This window comes from Nelumbo lutea, chromosome 1, assembly GCF_056320005.1.
Source record: "Nelumbo lutea isolate HS-2025 chromosome 1, American lotus-T2T, whole genome shotgun sequence".
Taxonomy (NCBI): Eukaryota; Viridiplantae; Streptophyta; class Magnoliopsida; order Proteales; family Nelumbonaceae; genus Nelumbo; species Nelumbo lutea.
Genome location: NC_142684.1, coordinates 146902765 through 146924571, shown reverse-complemented (window position 1 = coordinate 146924571; position 21807 = coordinate 146902765). Strand labels below are relative to the sequence as shown.

The following is a 21807-nucleotide window of genomic DNA, read 5'->3' as shown; positions in this document are numbered from 1 at the left end:
AACAGTTGACACCATACGGAGGAAGTGGATTGAAGCAAAAACACGAGTCCATTGTTACAAGCATTATCACACAGCTTGACATAGAAGCTTCCAAATCAGCCAAATTTCTTTACTTGAAAAAAAGATGTTATAGCTATACTCAATTCAGAAAACAAACAAGAAGTTTCTATTAATTCAGGGCAAAGATGCTGAAGGGGAAAACTTGTGAAGCTCAAAACTGAACTCTCTCTCTCTCTCTCTCTCTCTCTCTCTCTCTCTCTCTTTTTCTCTCTCTCCAAAAAAAAAATTAAGAAAAATACAATCTTGTTTCAAACAGATGTCTAACTTGGCTAAGTTGACATCCCTGTGGCTTCCTTGGGTATTAAAAATAAGAAGCCTATTGGGATGAAAATGCAGATTACTTGGATAATGATCCCCAGCAGAAGGTTGTCAAAAGAGCCTGACGATATGTTCAGCACTGAAGCCACGCTGGCACCCAGAAATGATCCCAAGGTTGATCCAAGGTTGTTTATGGACATGAAAAGGGCAAACAAGGTCCCCTCAATCCCTGGTGGACATAACTGTCCAGAAAGAATCAGAAATGGCATTAACCTGCATAATAATATGATAAGGAACATCATTCAATACCAATAATAAACAAGAAGGTACTCATCCAAACCATCCCAAGTTGATATGGTGAGTATCGCCCACCCAAATGCATGATTTTACCAATAAGTATGTTCTAAGTTACAAAAAGTCTAGATGCATTCATATTCTATTAATCAAAGCAAGATTTTAACAGAAAAGGAAATTACAGATGAAACATGGTGCACATACTTGAGTTGATTGATTGCGTCAGAAAGTGCAGAGCCACCGAGCACCATAAGCTTATCTGGTATGCCAAATGTAAGATTTGATCGAGATACTAGAAAAATATCTAGAAGGCTTATGGTAGCCAGAAGAACATGGGCCAACCTGCATAACATTCGTGAATCAAGAAAGTAGCTTAGCTTCAGAAATTATACTACAAATTACTTAACGCTGTGTTTGGTTTGAAGGAAAAAGTAGGGAAAGGAAGGGAAAGATAGTGAAACCTTTACAAACCTTGTATAGGTTTCCCTACCTTTTCCTTCAAACCAAACATAGACTAAGTGTAAAGCAAAATTTATCCTTCAATAAAATTACGTACATGAGAATTCTTCTTAACTTCATGTGTCTCAAGTAGCGATTGAAAGTGAAGGTTCCAACCATGAGTCCTAGCCACCCAACAACACGTGCACTCCCCAAAAAGGATGCCTCCATATGCAAGAACTCAGTCTGGTAGTAGAACATTACTGTTGAGAGGTTCGGAATGGTAACATGGGCTAAGAAAAACCAAGCCATTGGTCTGTTCTTCCCAAAATTTATTCACAATTCATTAAGAAAAAATACCCATGATTATGAAGATAAACAAACGGGAAATTCTTGGTAAAATTGTGTGTGTGTGTGTGTGTGTGTGTGTGTGTGAGAGAGAGAGAGAGAGAGAGAGAAAGAGATGAATCAGAGGTATCAGCCTTGCTGGCCCTAAGCACACTCTACCAATGTGAAGCACATTAGGAGAAAACATAGGGTGATGGATCCAATTCAATAGTGCATTCGAGAAAACAAACCAAACGGATGGATGTGCCACTGGTAAATTGTCCTTAGGGTCTAGCTACTTGACAACATAGAATTTCTCTAAAACTACCTCAAAATGGCAGGTTGCATAAATGCCCGGCGCAAACTATAGACAGCTGACTTCAGGGACTGATACCACCGTGAAACTGAGGGGCTGTCCTTTGTTAGACTGTTAGATCTACTTTGGACAAATGCCCTTTGATTGCTGCCTTTACGGCCCTTCTTTCTCCTTGAAGTGCCAAAATTGGACTTCTTGACTGCGGAGATATCTGCTAAAATGCTACCATCTCTGTCCACCCTCTCAGAACTTTCTGGGTTAGCAAGCCCTGGCAAAATTTTGGTCCCTGAAGAATCCTCCTTGACCAAAGTACACGATAATAGTTGTATGGATGGGAGTACAGAGAAAAGAAGAAAAATTGTATGTATCTGTAAGTTGATTAATGCATATCCTCCTAACAAACTCCCACATATTCCTCCAAAGGCCATCGATAACCATGATATTGACTGGAGATCTCCAGCAAAGGCTGCCCTGATCAAGTGCAATAACAATATCCCAGGTCAGAACCTTCTCACATGAATGATAAAGTCAGATAACTGCCTGGAAAACCATAAAAATGACCTATCAACATTATACATGTATATATGGAACACATGCTAGGGGTGGCAGACACCATTGGGTGGCTGGCATTGTAATCACCATCTTCTTTGAAGACAAATTAATGAAATAAATTAAACTTTACAAGCTTCCATCTTGTTCCAATTTGGTATAGGATATCCAATAAAGAACCATCAAATGGTAGGTCCAAATGCTGTGTGCATGCCTCCAAACTCATCTACACAAAGAATTTGGGGGGGGGGGGGGGGGGGTAACAAAAAATGAGCATACCTCTCAAACCGTACTGCTTCAGCGGTCATTGCATCAATCACAACATCTGCCATGGCTGAACCTATGTTTTGAGCTGTTAAAAATACCATGAGTGGTCCACTTGTACTCCTCAGAGATGTTTTCATCCCTAGAACTAGCCATGGGAAGAGAGATAGGATGGTTGCAATGACCAAGTATGGAATCCGTTTCCTTCCTCTTATAGGGATACAGTCTGACAGTATTCTGCACATAGACATAACAGTAAAGACTTGTGGAGAGAGAGCCAATAATATATTGAATACCATATATAGTTATGCTTATCATAACAAAAATCTTCATTAATCAATTTCCCAACGTTAGCAAGCACTTATGCATGGAGGCAAACAAGTGGGAGCATGGCAGGATATAGAAAATACTTCTGCAGATTTATTTTGATAAGTCAAAAGTGCAAGCAGAGGGCCATTGTTTGGTGCAATGTTAAAATCTTGGGCTGACAAGTATGAGAACATGGATTTATGTCTTAGAGCATCCACTTTTGAGGAAAAATAAATAAATGCCAATGTTTAGACTTGTATCCAGTCTACCCCTCCCAAGACACAGGACCATCATTGGGTAACGGTCCTTTTATGTCAGACGTACAACAAATTATAGAAGAAAAGATGGCAGAATTAAGATAATAAGACTATTTTTGATGAATAGAAATAGATAAAGTTTATCTCAGAAACCATACCACAAAAGAAAAACAGATGAAATATAAAACCTACACTAGTAAATAAAAGAGATACGACACTACCATAAAGATTTTTCTTTTTATGGTCATACTTTGCTTTTAAAATTCCTTTTTTTTCTTTAATTAAATATGACAATATTTATGGATTTGTTGCTTTGATATCCATATATGCAATGTTTGATACCTGTTTCTTGGCTCAACACCGAGAAAATAATATTTTCAGCTAACAAAGGATCAAATAGAAAAATGAATGATGACAATAGAACAGAGCTTTACCCATAAAATGGTTTTATACTCCATGGGAAAAATGCAACTGAAAATACAAGCTGGGAAGCTGAAGGTGACAACTTAAGCCTGTCTTTCAGTTGATAAGAAACTGCTGTCCATACAAAAGATCTGAAACCCTACACTTACAGTCATATGGAGTTAGAAAGAGAATTTGTACCAAAAAAAAAAGAAAGAGAATAAAATTTAAATAGACAAGGATAACCAAACCAAGAGAAAACTTAAAGTGACCAGTATAGCCTTTAAAGTCACCATTTAGAGTAACAGTTCTAAGAATTATTTTTCAAGAAGAAAAATTAACATATATACTGAATTACTGACTGAGAATTAGAACTAATCCTGAAATATGCATCCCTTATAATATTTGCAATCCACAAAGTACCAATCAAGCACCTACCCGTACATGTAAAAAAATTCCATAATCTAGAGACATTAATTAAAAAAACCTTCTGGATTTGAAAGATACAGATTCCTTGAGAGCACACTGTCTGCATAGCAATTTATATGCCTTTGGTAAAGACCACATGATGGCATTTGGAACTCAATGGATCAATATCAGCAATAATCACATCAATATATGACATTTTTGTCATAAAAAGTCAAAGAAAAATATTGTAAAACGCATGTAAAAATTCTAAAGCTCACATGCACATAGTCTGGTCCAACAACAAAAAATAAAAGAAACATGTTATTATGGATACCATCATACAGAAAGGGCCTGCATAAGAGGCAAGAAGGAAAGAAAGAGATCCAATCTCATAACTTTAATTTAGTCCAATCCCCATCCACAGTAGATGATCATGAAAGAAATGTGATATTATCTTCAAACCCTGCCTTAACTTTTTGCTTTTCCCGCTCATTTCATAACTAAATACATTAGCTCGTATTTAATGTATTTACACTATAAAGGATGCACCTTCAAGAAAAGTATCATTTAGGGGACTCAACTCATCCAAGTGTTGACAAAGATGTCATTTCCGATCGGGATTGATTCATCCAGAACTATTTTCTAAAATACTTGACAATTCTGTTCATAATTATGATTCCAGTCCACATGACTGTTCCTGTTGAAGGATTTTAACACTCAATAGCATCAGAAGCAGAAAAAAAAGTATATGCATAATGAACACTTACAAAATTGTCACTTGACGACACTGAATAACCAAAGGTCCACTTAAGGAGGAAGTTATTCTGCTATATGATAAGACTCCTCCTAAACTCAAACACAGAAATAAATAATACTATTTTTTTTAATTCTGCACCATCCAGGCTGGTGGGAGTAAATATTCAGTTAATCAAATATTCAGAAATTAGAAAAAAAAAAACATGAGGGATTTCCTTTGGGAGCCGGGAGAGACTAGAAAGAAACACTTCATAAAATGGGAGGTTGTGTGTAAAAGAAAGGAAGAAGGTGGTTTAGGTCTAGGGAATGTAAGGAAGAAGAATACAGCTCTGTTAGGGAAATGGTTATGGAGATGGCCTCTTGAGAGAGAAAATTTGTGGGTTGAACGTTGAAGTAGTGGCAAGTATACATGGTAGATTGGAGAATGGCTGGGACGTTGATGTCACATAGGGCTACCTTGGCAGCACCTTGGAAAGCAATTCATAGCCTCCTCCCTCAGTATCTCAGGTACACCAGGTATGATGTTAGCTCAGGAATTTAATTTGGTTCTAAGAAGACACTTGGTTTGGTGGCCGGCCTTTAAAGGAGGTGTTTCCTTCTTTTTATTCTATTTTGTTGTATAAAAATAAGGTCATTTCAAATTTTTTGGTTCTTCCTTTCTTTGCCTTTGAGTCTTAATTGGGATCTGGGATTTCGAAGGGGTTTGAGGGATGAGGAAGAAACTTGTCTGTCAGAGCTTCTCCTTCTCCTTGATAGTGTTTGCTTAGAGCTTTCTTGTCCAGATAGAAGAATTTGGTCCCCAGGCTCTAAAGGTTCCTTTTCTTGTGCCTCCTTTTTTAAATCTCTTTGTCAATTCCCTTCCTTTCTATCCTTTCCTTGGAAAGAAGTGTGGTTCCCGCTGATTCCCCCTAAATTTCAGGCCTTTGGTTAGGAAATGGCTCTTGGGAAAATTAACACTCTAGATTATTTGCAAAAGAAGAGGCTTTTTCTGTGTATTTCCCCGAATTGGTGCACTCTATGAAAATCCAATGGTGAATCTTGTTACCATTTACTAATTCCTGTTCATTTGCTACAAAAATATGGGATTGGTTTTTCTCTCTGTTTGGGTGTAGGTGGAATATGCCAACGGAGATAAAAATGTTGTTTAACCCATCTACTTTGCTTTACTGAAGAAGAGGGGAAGAGTAATGTGGAGGTACACTAGAGCAACAATGGTGTGGACCTTGTGGGAATTGTGGAGTGTGTAATGACTAGGGTTATACACTGGCTACAAACGGTGGAACTTTTCAAGAACTTCACATTTGATGTTATTTGGAGTAGTGGCTTCTAGCTCAATGCAAAAGGTTAAGGCAAGGTTGGCTTGGGCTGCTCCCATTGAAGGATTTCTAAAATTAAACTTCGATGGGAGTAGTCAACGCAACCCAGGCCCAGTTGGAATAGGAGGGGTCATCAGAGACAAGGAAGGAAACTTAAGAGCATTCTTCTTAGGACCAATGGGGAATGGAGACTCCTTAAAGGCAGAATTGTACGCAGCCCTACAAGGTGTACAAATTGCAAGAGTTAGGATTGGAAAATTTGGTGATAGAAGGAGAATCTAAGATGGTGGTGGGTTGGCTAAAAAACCCAGATTCAGTGATTTAGGCTTACAGAAATGAAATGAAGAAATTCAAATGGTTAACTCATCAGATGGAGGTAACTATACAATGGGTGGGGAGGGAGGCAAATGCTTTTGCTGATTCTCTAGCTAAACAAGGGGTAACTAGGGAACAGTTTTACTGGGCCCAATTGTAACTTTATGATGTTTCTGTATTTATGAGTGAGGCTGCACCTTGCGCCTCATATTGGGATGCTTGTAACGATCTATTTATCATTTGTTTCTAATGGAAATCAATTGAATTTTTATCTATCAAAAAAATATTTTCTTCTCTGTCGATTATTCATTAATTTTTTACTTGCACAAAAAAGGCATCACAACTATCCCTCCCATTCCTAGCAAAAGGTCAAGTTCTCAATGGGGATTTACAAGCAGTGGAAGTAACTCTCCAAAGGGGATAACACACATACACAGGATCAAGTTCTCACTAAAGTAACTCTCCAATGAGTTGAATTTAGTTGATTTCACCAATGTGCCTCTTTCTCATTCTCTTGAACTTTGGCAAGAAGAGCATTATCTCAGAGTCATGTATGCTGTGAACCTCCATGAATGCGCATTTATGTAGAGATAAAGGAGACATAGAATTTAGAGCAAAAACTAAAGTTTTCAATGGGACATGGCTCCAAATTTGAAGTGTTCATGCAACACAATTTAAGCAGTACAATTTTGAGCAATGAAACCAACCAAATCCATAAATAAGACTGGTATAATATCTATACATTGAGTGAACAAAAAACGAAATGAATATTGCATTCATTGAACTGTTTTTGCTTTGGCTGACATGGCAGTTGCTTCTGTTTTCAAAAACAAAACCAACCATGTTTTTGAACATGCCTGAGTGTATGCTGTGAAGAGTCCCACATGGAAAAAGAAAAGAGATGTAATGGACTTGTATAGAAGGGTTGACCCACAACCGAATTGTACAAGCTTTTGGGTTAAAGGTGGTGTCCAACTAAGTCCTAGATGCGTGCGCAAGCTCCTCAGTTTTGGCTGATTCCCTTCAATGCACAACAGGGTTTTATGGGTCTGCTAGAAAGGGACAATCAACAGCTCATATTTATGCCCCTTTTCACTTTCTTTGTTTTATTCAATACGATTAACTGAAAAAAGTTGGCTAGAACCATGACAACGTTAAACTAAATTACAACATATTAAAGAAATAAAAATAAACTGCGCAATTTAGAGTGAAACAAAAAAGTAAAAGATCACGGCAAGTTCGGAAGCCACCAAATCCAGACAAAACTAAAAACCCGGAACCTCGAAATTGAAATCGTCACAAAACCTCAATTTCCGTATGCAGAATCCTTGCAACCCAGTGCCCATAAAATCTCCAAACCAGTAAGTCCTTCAAACAGCAACCGAAATCCAAAACCAGCAGATCCTCAAAAGCCAACGACTCGAAACAATTTAAATTCGTCCAGCAAAATATTAAAAAAAAAACAGTAAATCATTCAAACATTGTCTAACAGGCAGAAAGAGATAGTGCATATAGAGATGAGATTCTGACCTGGGTGAAGTAGATCAAGCAGATAAGCCATAGGAATGATGCACCAAAGGCAGCCTGCAACTGTTTCAGCCATTTTATCATTTTGAGTCCAAGGACAGAGATACCTCTCAAGCATCAACGATTCCACCGGCGGTAATGGCGTCTGTTTTTTAAACGGATTAGTTCCTTCTCGCTGAAATTTCCTTGTCAGCATTAACTCGTCTTCTTTCTTCTGCGCTGACCTCTCTCTCTCTCTCTCTGCGGCCTGCGGGTTTCTCGCTCTTCATGCCATAATAGATCCCATTGCGTGTACAACAGGCTGGGTAACTCAATCAAGACTCAGCACGCCAGTCATCTATACAAGAATCAATTGTCCGACGCATTGACGTGTTAACGCTTGATTGGGTTACATATCCGGTTTCCGTTTCCGTTTCCGTTTCCGAAGTGAATCGTGATATAAAAGAGATTGCGATTCTTTACAAAAACATGGGAGGCGTGAACTGTACGTCAAAACGAAGACTCAAACCTCTCAACGGCTCACCTCGTCATGGAACCAATCAGTTCCCGCCACGACACTGGTGCTTTGCACTGGGCCCAATCACGACAAACCACGCTGGCTGGGGAGTTAAAAGACGTTGTGGGTAGTACTGTTCAGAGTCCACTTCTAGTTCTTGGGCCTGGGCATATCCATAAATCAAAGATTCGAAGCCCGGTGGTCATGGCTCGGCGCTCCACAGCTAAACATGACACCGGAGGGTGTCCCACAAGGAGGGTGTTTGGTTCCGTTAATTTTTATCCAGTAAACGGTTATTGATGGTGCGACATAGGCGCCATCTCAGTATTTTCTCTCTCTTGTTCTTCTATACAAGTGAACTTTGGTTTATGTGTATGCCAGTTGTTTGTAGAAGTTATTTTTAGAAGCTTTCACAAACGGCGTTTATTCACTGTTATACTGAAGTGGTGCCTAATTGTCATAAACGGCTGCAATTATTGCATTTTTCAATTTTATCAACAAATAAAGTACAAACTTTTATTCAATAAGCATAAATGGAACCAAATACATACAAAATTAGGGTAAAAATGTTTTTAATATGATTTAAGCATACTTTGTGATACTTTGTAGAAAACATTTGGATACACCTCTAATATCATATATTCATCATATTAAACAAAAATGACCGGCAAAAATTGTCACATGCAAAGTATATACACACTAGTTTTCAGAAAGGAAGCAAATGGAAGACAAAGTATCACATTTGGATACATCTCTCTTTCTCTCTCTCTCTTGGTAATTTAATTGAAATTTGTATTTCAATAAATATAAATTTATTTTTTACACTTTTAATTAGTAATTTTGATATTATCAATAATTTTAGTGATAAGTAGTTATTGATATTTTTAGTAATTTTGGTCAATTTATTAATATCTAATTATATTATCAAATAATAATTAAAATATTTTAGTACTTATTTTTAGTGTAAATTTAATTTCAATAAATATAAATCTATTTTTTATATTTTCAGTAATTTTGATATTTACTATAATTTTTTAGCAATAGTTAGTGATTTTGGTAATTTAGTTAATAAAAATTACTGATTTTGGCAATTCAATTTAGTAAAGTTTAATTATATAACCTCCAATTATTCAAATAAATAATCAAAAAATTTAATAATTTCCATAAGTATTGGATACTATATTTATAATTTCCATAATTATTGAAACTATATTTATGGGTTTGGGGGTGTTATAGGCTTGGGGAATGACCATCCAAGTAGGAATGGCAATGAGTAGGTTCAGAGTGAGGATCATACTCCTCATCTTGCTTGGTCAAGGAGGCTAACGAAGGGAAACTCTAATGAAGGAGAGAAGATCTCTCTCTCTCTCTCTCTCTCTCTCTCTCTCTCTCTTTTACTAAGCCTAACATCTTTTTTCCCATGTATTGCATGGGACCCATCTAGGACCTAAATCCCCAAATTGTTAATTAAAAGTTTATTTTCAGCAAGGTATTTATTTAAAATAATGGAAGATTAAAATTCAAATATTTTTTCATATATATAATATAAATTATATTATATATTTAATATATATAATCAGGGTCAGGGCGGGGTGTGGACTTCACTCCCTGTCCCCATCCTAGTCCCCAATCGAGTATTCCTATTATAATTTTATCCCCACTAAGGTAATCTCCATCCCCATCCCCGCTTGGTTGGGGAGGCCGAATACTTGGCGGGGACAAGAAAAATTGATATCCCTACCCTTGGGTTGTGTAGCTCCATAGAGCAATAAGTTTTAATCCCAATAAACCCTAACATCAATTTTCCATGCATCACACCAGGGCCCACTAGTTTTAGCCTATAACATTGTGTTAGCATGTGCTAGTTTGAGAAGGAGACTGATTTCCTTGCCTTGTTATCAGCCATACAGGATTTTTTAGCAGCCACAAAATCCAAGAATGGAGGGTATCTTACAAGGGCAAATTAAGATTTAAAAATATAAATGAATTTGCATGTGACATTTCACGTCACAGATAGAGAGTATCTCTTAAGTCTAGTGGAGTCTGTTTGCAAGGTATATTTAAGTCTATTTTAGAGCCTTAGTCTCCATTTGGTTGGAAGGAATAGGGTCTGGAATTGGAATCGGAATGGACTATTCCAATTCCAACTGTTTGGTTGGGTGGAATCGGAATCCCATTCCCATTCCTACTGAAATGGCATTCCCCTATTTGAGGGAATGGCCATTCCATGCCCCTCCCTTGGGAATGAAATCCCATGCCTACTGGTTTTAATTCTCATTTACATTCCTATTTGAACCAAACAGATTATGGAAATAGACCATTCCGATTCCGATTTTGATTCCAACTATGAACAAAATGGACCTTTAGTCTTTTATCCTTTTTTTTTTTTTTGCCTCAAGGGCTACACGAGAGGGGTAACCCATCCCACCCATATAGGTGCAAAGTGGATTCAATCCCAAGTCTCTGCTACAACCAGAAAGAGACCTTAGCAACCAGCCAATTGGCACATTGCGTTTAAGTCCTTTATCATAAAAAATAATAGAATACACCTAAGTGTCTGTTTGGTTCATGACCAGAATTAAAAATGGCATCCCTTGGAATCAAAAAATCAGAATGGTCTTATTCCCATAGCATGTTTGTTCAAACAGAAATTGAAATCAAAATTGGAATCAGCTGAAATGAGATCACATCCCTAAGGGAAGAGAGGAATGGCTCCCTCAAATGGTTCAAACAGGAATTAGAATGGGATTCCAATTCCACCCAACCAAAAGTTGGATACTTGGATCTGATTCCAATTCCAGACCCCTATTTGGCTATTCCTATGATCCAAATGGACCCTAAGAATTATATGTTATCTATACTGAAACAATTGCCTTGATCCATAGATACTACAAGAGTTGAATTGTTGAAGTGAAAGTACTTTTCACAGAAACCTAACTCCATGTGCTGATTGAATACATTCGCAATGTGGACTGTAGTTGGAAGACTAATACCCTTAATTAAGGAAGCCAATGGGTCGGATTAAACAGCAAACCTGGCTTGACCCGATCCTACAGGGTTGGGTTACAGTCAGGTATATTCAGCTTTAGGGGCATGTTAGGGTTTTGATTCTTTGATGCGGGTCTGGGTTCGGGGTCATGATACGGCTGTATATACATAATATTCTTATAATTTTTTGATTTCTAACTCCATAGCTTTAAGGCTATGCTTGGTTTGAAGGAAAAGGTAAGGAAAGGAAGGGAAACATAGAGAAACCCATACATGGTTTTTAAAGGTTTTTCTACATTTCCCTTACTTTCCCTACCTTTTCCTTCAAACCAAATACAGCCTAAAGTTTAAGATTTCTTTATGTATTGATTTTGGCTTTCTTCCTTTTTTTTGTGGAAAAAGTGACACCTTAAAATATATAAAACAAATTCTTAACTTAAACTAATGTTTTTTTTAGTTTTTAAAGCATGTTCAAAAAATACAATTGAAATGTTGTGGGTTGGGTCAATATCGGGTTAGACCCTATAGAGTCATGTTGGGTTCAGAACCTTTTTTTGTTGTTGGGTCAAGCTCACTCGGGTTGGGACATTGGAGGGTTGGATTAGGGTTGAGGCAAACCTGTCCCGTTGATATTAGGGGTATAAACGGATTGAATAAGGCAATATCCAAATTCGAATCCAATTAAAAAAATTCAATATTTGAATTTGATTCGATATCCGACAGATATTGAAAATTAATATTCGAATTCAAATTCAATTAAATATTCAAATATTCGATTCGATTTGAATTTGACCAATTAATTATTTTAGAAAATTAATAAATATATAAAAAATATTTTATTTATATAAAGTATATAAATATATAAATTATTTATATAATTTAATTATTATACATATAAATTATATAAAACATTTAAGTGCTTTATATATTATATATAAGAATTAAATAATCAATCAAATCGAGATACTTATCGAATCGAATCAGATCATATCCAATTTCAACTAAATAAATATTCAAATTATCCGAATTGGATTCAATTAGGTATAATCTCAAATTCAAAATCATATTTTCAAAATACTATCAACACCCCTAGTTGACATCCCTACCCTTAAGTGCATTTTTTTTTTCTGTGTAACTAGAAATTTCACAGCTGTTGGGATATGTATTCAGAAGCAAGTATTGAGCAGCCATGGATTGTTTGGTGCCAATTTTAAGTGAATATTTCATTCTTTTTTTTTTTTCAAACTCCACTAAACCACAAAGATTCTGGATGTTTAATGGGCCGAAAAAAGGAAAATGAGTCCCCTTTACAACTGGAAATAGCTTCATTTTAGATACTAAACTACTACTCTCAAATGAAATGGAAGCCACAATCAAAATGATTTTAGTCCTACAATCCTTGTAGCTTCCACCCCCGTTAATTAATTTCCTGAAGCTGAATTAAAGGAGAGAAAAAAATAAACATAATAAAAAATCTTCCAATTTTTTTAGGGAGGATCAAAATATCACGTTTTATATGAGCTATGGGTACGTTGAAGCCAAGTGTACTGCAGAAAAACCGGTAAACTGTAGCCGAATATCATCTTATACTATAAAACAGAACAGAATAACCAACCTTGTTCCAAAATAGATTACAACTAAAGCTGCATTTGAAAATGATGCAAATAGAGTGTAAATCCCGGTTCTGGGTAAATTTGCACTCTGATTCACTTTTACCTGTATTTGGCAACATTACATTTATGTATTGACAAATGACAGATCAATACATATTTACATTGATAATAAAATGTAAAAGTACATCAATAAAAAAGAAGTAAATTTGCATTCAAGTGAGCTTTTGATAAAAAAGAAAGGCATATGCTTTATTGAAATTCATGTTTGCATCCATTACAGCTAAAAATCTGTTTAGTAAGAAAGTAAATTTGTCAATGCAAAACTAACCCAATTTACAATTTATATGAACCGTTTTACACTCTACATGCCTAAAGGTTGTCACTATAGTTTCATAAGCAAATGGAAAGTTCAAGGAATTTTGATCACATTTATACAGTGGCATCAAGCCATCTAAAATTTTTTTAACTGAATTGAAGAACACCTGATGTTTACCCACTTCTTTGTTCTACTCAAAACTTTGATTCTGTGTGTATGTTTTCTTTGCCTGCTTAAAACTAGTTAAACATAGAGGCAACGAACTGCTTTGCCATTGATATTGTTCTACTCCTCAACATCATAAGAAATGCACATTATCTGTAGTTTAAAAAAAAAAAGCCACTTTCTGTTCTTCCAACAGTTGTTGACAATGAAGATTGAAAAAGGGGTGTTAGCGGCAATCACAATTTGACTATCAATTGAAAGACAGTGAATGTGGCATGAAATATTTGATTGTCGATGCTAATACAAAAATGATTGTGGATGTTTTTTATTTTCTTTTCTTTAACTCAGTAGTAGCAAGGCAATAAGTGGTAGATTACTTGGGTGGCGGCGTTCAGTTGGTAGCGTGTAAATATCGTGGACAGATGGGATCAAATGGTCCTCTCCACGATAAAATATGGTGTTCTGTTATGTGTCGTCCACAAAATAGCGTAGACAGGGATGGGTCACACCCCAAGTTATCGTCTACAGTATTTTCTCGTGGATGGTTCACACTATGGTGTGGACAGTTTGTGGGAAAGTTTCAGTGTAATGCACCTATGTTACATTGGTCCAATTACTCTCATTTTATTTAATTATTTAATAATTTTTAATCTTTAATTTTTAATATTTTATCAATAAAATAATAATTTTTAATGTTAATTCTAGCACAAGTCCAATGGTTCTCCTTCTCCACTCTTTTTTCATTATTTAAATATTAATCTTTTAATATTTTATCAATCAAATAATATTTAAAATATAATTTTTTAAATTTTTAATATTTAAAATAATATTTTTTTAATTATTTAAAAAATGCAATTGTTGCCTACATATTAATTTATTGATATCTTTTTTCAATTTACTTACCATATAAAATGCAAAAATTAAACATTTATGATCGACTGTGTAGATCTCCTACAAAATATATGAGATACATGGAATCAAAAAGTGTGATGTGGACCTATAGAACGCCATCGTGAATATGAACTGGTCCAGTCCACAAAATCTATCCACAATTCAGAACAGTTGTGGACTATGGTGTGGTGTGGATTGGTCCCTACCATAAGGTGTGGTGTGGACCAATCCACACCCACCAATTTCTCATCCACACTACAGAACACCCCCTTAATATCTATTAGCACTAACATCAGCCCAATTCACGAGCTCCACTGTAAAACATCCAGAGAGGTTCATTTATCAGTGTGTAGATCAACCATTTGGTTTGAGGCAATCAAGTTTCACATTCACATTGAGGTATAGAAGTAAATAAATAGAATCTTCCACTTTCATGACCAAAAAGAACAGCCAGTGACACAAATTATGGGGATTCAACAATTCCCAATAAACATTATCTCATCTCCTGCCTGATTTCATATCAACATGATTTTCTAATATATTATATATTTATGTATAGGAAGGCATAATTTAAATGCAGTACATAGGAACATTGACTGGCCTGTAGAGGAATGGCCTGACAGTACGAGAATAACCTGAAGGATGATTGTAACCGAACTTGACTGCTGAATGGGCATCACCTTGGTGGATACAGTGTTCATGAAAGCTGCTGATAGACCTTGCTAAGCATGTTTCCCAACGGTCACTCTCAGGCATTGTTTCTGCTACTGTGTATATCCCCTTTGCATTCGTGAATGCCTGATAATTGAGCACTTCTCCAGATTTCGTTATGCAAAGAACAGCTACCTCTGCGCCTGCACCAAACAAGAAAATGAAAAACAGATGAAACCATGGAATGAACCATTTTCAACCTACTAATTCTTTGGTAAAAAAAATGGGGGTGCACATGATCTACCACATTTTCTGAGGTCATGAGCAACTTAACTAGCCAATCATGTTATCACTTATTGATTATTAAACACAGTTTTTGGCTGGAATTTCTGTGCAATCTGCATGACCATGGATCACACACAAGGAAAATAAGACATTCAACACAGCATGACAATTAACCTTGAAAATCTCGTGCTAATAGATGTTCCTCCTTTCCACAAGAAAAATTGATACACTCTACAGTAGCCTTGAAACTCTTCCTAAAATCACCATTGTCAACTTGTTTATAAGTAGGAATATCAAAGTCACAAACCCAAGAAATCTTGGACTAGACCCATCATTCCTCAAAGATGTAGTCAGACCAGAAAGACAATTCCTAGCAACATCAGATTAGTAAATTAACCAGTCCCTTTTGCTAAAATTCGCTCTCAAAATCATGACTAGATATGTAAGTCACCCTGTGAGGAAGGATGCTGTACCATGGGAAGTAGGTAATTACACTCCCAACTCTGACAAGGAAAACTATGGATCAGATCTCCTCAATTGCCAGTGCCTGACTTCATAAGAGTACACTGACTATAGTCCCTGCTATCAACATTTGAACCTCAAATGCCTGACCTAAGAATTCAGGATATAAACAATCCCCAAGACAACCAAGCTCAGCTTTGTCTAGAAAATTATTTCCTTTTGTCTCAAAGAGAAACCCAAGTTAAATAAATAGCTTCCCAAGAGGCTGACCACCGACCCCAGGTCTCACTTTCTTTTCCCCTCTTTCATAAGTTAAACATGAAAGTTATCCGCATACAATAATAAAAACAATCTGACAAAACTCTTGTAAGATAATCACAGTGATATGTAGCCTGCAAATACAATGTGGACTGTAGGGGCCTAGGGAGAAGCCACTGGACTTGGTAACCTCAGAGTCTTAAGTAAAAATTTGTCATAGATAAGGAGATCCCTAAACTTCATTTGCACACCAATTTTAAGAAAATATTATTATTTTAAATGAACTCCCTATATACAAAATAAGAAACTTATATCATTTTCATCCACTTGCCTCTACTTCTTAGTTTGTAGACTATTTTCATCCACTTTTTTAGTTGGTAGATGCATTGCCTGTTCCCTCATGCCTCTTCTTTCCTTGAAGATGCATTTGCCTGATTTCCAGCATTTATAGACCGAGTATCGACAGTCTATAAAAAGGAAAACCAAGATGACAGAAGTTGAAAGGAAGTTCTCTTAATTGTACAATTAAAACTATTAGCACACATAATGCCTAGAAAGCAAAATCAGAAGATGGGTTTTCATCCTTCATGTATATGCTGCCACTCATAAAACAAAACCTGTACATAATCATCCAATTTATAATCATAATAACATAACAGATGGAACTATAACTTTTCCGCTTAATCACCATAATATAATAAAAAATAAATAAAAGAACCCACCAACCCAGTTATCTTCATGATCAATTTCAAAAACCCTTCTTAAATCCTAACCCACCCACATCTCAAGGTTAATACCGAAACGATCATTAATCAAACAATAGTTCAATTTCTAGCAAAATTCATGGCCAATTACAAGGCAAACGCCATAATCCAGCAAGGGGATTTCATCCAAATAAAAAACAAACAAATAAGACGCAAAAGAACAAATTATGACTGCAAAATATGGCGAATATGAGCGCATGCATTGAACTTACCTTCCAAAACATGGTCTTCAGGTCCAATAGTAGAATCCCCGCAGACATCACAGACAACTCTGCCACGGATTTCACCTGTCCAAGATTTCACACCGGATAGAATCATTAGGAAGCAGAGACCCATCAGAATTCTCTTTTCCGTCTCCATCTCTATGCTCCGAGCCTCCGATTCGCGAGATTCTAGTCCCCTGAAGATGGCTCTATTTTTTCACGGTCAGAGAGACTTTATTCACACCTGGTTTTACAGCTTTGCACTTCTACTTTTACTCTTTTTCTACACTTGTTTACCTACGGAGCCCGCATCTGCTAAGACGATCGTTGTACAAATTCCTGCGTCTGCCCTCTGAACTGTCGGTGACTCACAGTTAACTACTGCTAACTGCTTCTACTTTGTGGACTGTGGATGATCTTAGGTAAACCAGGCTCAAACGTCGCATCCATAGCGTTCACAGATTAAATCAAGGGTTCGTTACCAGAGCGATGTTTTCTGCAAGTGAAAATTATAAAACCCTCCCCTCGTTTTTGTAACAATTTATAAAGCTCCCCTCGGTTACTTCTCGTAAGTCGTAACAGACATTGAATGCTTTCAACTTATAAAAATGACCGGGAACTACCCTATTTAAAATCTTCAATTTAGTACCCTAAACTTTAAGATTAGACGATTAATGTCAAGTTATTACTTGAACTTTTAAATATCTAACAGTTTAAACTTTCAAAAAGTGTCAAGTTGGTCCTTATCGTTAATCGATCATTAGTTCTTTGTTGAAAATGTCTAAACTACCCTTCAAAAGAATATATTGTTCATTGTTTTCTACCTTGAGGCTGAACCAGTTATCTTCAAAGAAAAAGAGAGAAAAAACATGAAATATGATAGAAGGAAATAATAAATGAAAGCAAAAAAATAACTAGATAATAATGTATTTCATATCTAAAGGTAAAAGACAATGACTTTATTAGTCTAGAATCTCAAACACCTCAACCGGTTATAGAAAACAATGAACAATTTCTTCTTTTGAAGGATAATTTTGACATTTTCAATAAATAACTGAGGATCGATTAACAATAGGGATCAACTTGACACTTTTTAAAAGTTTAGGTACTGTAGTGACATGTTTGAAAGTTCAAGTACTAACTTAACACTATCCCCAAAGTTTAGGGTACTAAAATGAATTTTCCCTTAAAATTTTAACACCTTACCCTTTGTTCCTTTATTTTGCCAGATAAATTTCAAAGCTTTAATGGTATATCTCTTAGGTGTCAAAAAAAATGGCAAATCTCTAAAAATTGATTCATTAATTTTTTTGTTTAGAAATTGTCTTAAAATACTTCCAAATAGACTATGGGAATAGATCATTCTAATTCAGATGCTAAAGAATTTTCATTCAAATTCCAATTTCAACTGCAAACCAAATGAACTCTTAGAAAATTCAGCCATTATCAAACAATCCCCTAAATTATAATCATATCCATCTTAATATTGGATGTCAATTAGTGTAGTTGTCCTCTTGGATTCGGCCATTCATATACCTTACACATACACAATATGTAGATCAAAGTAACACATTTATTACCCTAAGAATGTGTTTGGTTTGATAAAAAAATAAGGAGAGAAATAGAAAGTCCAAGGAGAAATAGAAGACCTACATTAATTTACTAATACCACTAATACCAATGTCTCTAGGGCTAACAGATCTAGGATGTATTGGCTTCTAGAATTTTTTTTTACTAAAATACCCCTCATCTTGAATTTAGTTCATCTCCATTGAAAGGGCAGAAAATATAATTAAAAGAATACCATTAGAATTTTTCTTTACTCATTAAGTCTCACATTTAAGTCATTAAATAAATCACATTCTCTCTCATTAAATCCAACATTTATACTTTTGTTTATCATCATTAAATTCCACTAATAAATCCATACACAATAATTATTAATAGAATGAATTTTTATATTTTTAAAATAAAGCTAGAAATGAAATCATATTTTCCATCTAAGTGGTGGTGGGTAAGTACTTCAACCATTTGGGTCAAATGGATTATTTCATGATATCATAAATAAATAATACAATTTTATAAATATAAAATTACAAAAAATATAGAAAAAAAAATTGAAAAAAATTGGACATGTTTCTATTATTATATATTTTTCATATTAAAAAATAAGTATGATAAAATAGACATAATTTTATTAATGATGGACATCAAATATACAATTTAAAACCGATGGGAAATTAAACCAACTTCTTATCTAGGGGGGGGTTAGTGGTTCAACCTTTTAGGTCAAATAGGTTAACCCGTGATGTATAATTAAAAATAATTTTTAAAATAGAATAGTACAAAAAAAATATGAAACAATTTTGGGCACATCTATAAATCTTCCTAAAAACTAAAATCTCTCTCTCTCTCTCTCTCTCTCTCTCTCTCTCTCTCTCTCTCTCTCTCTCTCTCTCTCTCTCTCTCACGTTCCAATAACTTAAATAATCTAATATTTTAAAATTTCTCCTAAACAACCTCCTCCACTATCCCCAACTTTCTCCTAATTTATCTCTATTTTAGAAGAGAATTTCTCTCCTAATTTCTCTCTATTTTAGAAGAGAATTTCTCTCCTAAATTATCTCTAATTATTATTTATCTTCTCCCCCACATTTTATCTACATCTATCTAAAGAAAGTTTGAATTAAAAAATTTAAGAATTATTTAAATATTCTAACAAAATTATATAAAAACTTTAAAATATTTATTAAAAAGACAAAAAATAATAACAATCGATTTAATAATATTCATACTTTTAATAATTATATAATTTTACAAAACTCATCACAAAATTATGTACAAACAATATAAATTATGATTTTTTTTATTTTTCAATCTAAATGTTATTCAAATAATAAAAATATAACATTAAAAATGAAATACTATTTAAATATTTCAATAACAAAATATTAAAATTAATAAATTAATAATATATTTTAAATAGTTACTGAATAACTTTCAATTATAATAAGTAGATTAAGATTTTAAATATTTAGTTAAATAACTAAATACTTAAAATAACAAAATATTTAACATAACTAAAATTTAAATAGTTAAAATAACAAACTTATGTATTAATAATATTATAATTTTATGGATTATTAAATTCGACAAGTAATTAATATTTTAAAATTTAAATAGTGATATTATTTAAATAAATAAATAATATTGTAAATAACTAATTTCATTTGTACCAATTTATAATTGTAGAAAATAACTTTCAAAAATTTATTTTTATTAATAATTTTAAAAACGAAGTCTTATATATTATATATTTATCTATACTAAAATTAATATTTATTGTATTTTAGTAATTATTTATTTTTTGTGATAATTATATTTTCAATAATTATGTATACATATATTTTTGTTTTGTTATTTAATAGAAATTTTTCAATAATTATTGGAGTTGAAACTACTATTATTTAGCATTTTAAATTTAATTTATCGTGTATTTTCATTATAATTTTTTATTAATTATTGGAGATTAAACTATTGTTCTCGGGTTGGTTCAATTCAATTGTAGATTGTTTGGCCAACCAAATCGACTTGACCAGGTTAGGTGATTGGTCACTCAAGTTATATCGGTTTGGGTCAATTTTTTGTTTGGTCAGTCGGTTCAAAAGATTTAAACTTAAAAAATTAATTTTAAATTAAATTCAATTGTAGATTATTTGGCCAAACAAATCGACTTGGCCAGGTTAGGGGATTGGTCACTCAAGTTATATCGATTTGGGTCAATTTACTGTTTCATCAACCAATTCAAAAGATTTAAACTTAAAAATTTAATTTTAAATTAAAAAGTACAATTGCATTATTAAAAAAATAAATTTCTGATATAAACTATTTTAGCCTAAGACATTGGAATTTTCCTACTTTCTTGTATTATAAAACATGTATTTAAAATATAAAATATTAATATATATCTATGGTTGGGTCATTCGATCTTAGTTAGTTTACAAATGGTCAAAGCGAAACTAATCCAACCCAGTAAGATTGGGAAATTGTTGAACCAAAGCTAACTAGAAATACTCAAAATCGGGTTGGTCAGTTTCATTAGTTTGATTCGGAATGGCAACAAGGCAGTACGGGGACAATGAGGCTCTCCCCATCCCCATCCCCATGAAAATCCCCATCCACATCCCCATCCCCATCCCCACTAACGGGGACAATGTTATCCCCATCCCGTGGGAATCCCCACTCCCTGTGATTCTTTACAAAGTCAACCATTATGGTGTTTTATTTTATTTAAAAAATAAAAATAAAATAATTAAAATTTATAATTTTATTAGAAAATATTCAAACATATTCAACCATATTTTTAAAAATATTAACATATAGACATATGTGTACATATATACATATATAAATGTATGAGTATATACATATATATTAGTGGGGATCCAGGTCCACACGGGGTAGGGAGTGCTCTCCCCGTCCTTGCTAACAGGGGATGAAAATTTCCCCATCTCCATCCCGACATGGGGAAAATCATCCCCATCTCTACCCCATTTAGGGCAAATTCCCACAAAGATCGAGGAAATGGAGAAAATTTCAATCCCTAAGTTTGATAAATAATCCTATCTAAAATTAATTACTGTTATTTTTGTATCGTAAAAAAATATTAAATGTAGTATATAAAATATAAATGATTATTAATTATTATATAAAACAATTGTATACTCTTACATGTTTCTATTGTTTACCTTTAACTTAACAAATCTCGTGCATCGACGGGTCCCTGCTAGTATTTTAAAGAATGGTATTGTGATTTGTGAAGGGAAAGAGAGTCAAGAGTAGATGGATGCATGTTCGCTGGGATATTTGAACCAATGAATGATACTACAACCAGATATAGATCTTAACCAAGTTAAGTA

The 21807-nt window shown here is 34.4% G+C and overlaps 2 protein-coding genes across 2 annotated transcripts; both read right to left on the bottom strand.

The window, feature by feature from the left end:
- Positions 1–81: 81 nt before the first annotated feature.
- LOC148878209 (Major facilitator superfamily protein) lies at positions 82–8124 on the bottom strand. Its single transcript, XM_088951094.1, has 7 exons — positions 7800–8124; positions 3507–3634; positions 2522–2743; positions 1706–2164; positions 1169–1366; positions 817–954; positions 82–591 (listed from the first exon to the last, which is right to left on the bottom strand). The coding sequence occupies exons 1-7, from the start codon at positions 7878–7880 to the stop codon at positions 330–332; spliced, it is 1488 nt and encodes a 495-aa protein (XP_088807220.1). The 5' UTR covers positions 7881–8124; the 3' UTR covers positions 82–329.
- Positions 8125–14631: 6507 nt separating this feature from the next.
- LOC148878208 (Pollen Ole e 1 allergen and extensin family protein) lies at positions 14632–17441 on the bottom strand. The gene is made up of 2 exons (XM_088951083.1): positions 16898–17441; positions 14632–15119 (listed from the first exon to the last, which is right to left on the bottom strand). Exons 1-2 carry the CDS (start codon positions 17043–17045, stop codon positions 14836–14838), a joined length of 432 nt encoding a protein of 143 aa, XP_088807209.1. The 5' UTR covers positions 17046–17441; the 3' UTR covers positions 14632–14835.
- Positions 17442–21807: the final 4366 nt, after the last annotated feature.

Excerpts from the sequence above, each read along its gene's own strand:
- LOC148878209 (XM_088951094.1), bottom strand. The coding sequence starts at position 7,880 with ATGATAAAATGGCTGAAACAGTTGCAGGCTGCCTTTGGTGCATCATTC. Across the intron at positions 1,367-1,705 it reads ATGCAACCTGCCATTTTGAG|ACCAATGGCTTGGTTTTTCT; the intron begins GTAGTTTTAGAG and ends TGGGAAGAACAG. Across the intron at positions 955-1,168 it reads AAGTTAAGAAGAATTCTCAT|GTTGGCCCATGTTCTTCTGG; the intron begins GTACGTAATTTT and ends AATGTTATGCAG.
- LOC148878208 (XM_088951083.1), bottom strand. The coding sequence starts at position 17,045 with ATGGAGACGGAAAAGAGAATTCTGATGGGTCTCTGCTTCCTAATGATT. Across the intron at positions 15,120-16,897 it reads TGAAGACCATGTTTTGGAAG|GCGCAGAGGTAGCTGTTCTT; the intron begins GTAAGTTCAATG and ends TGTTTGGTGCAG.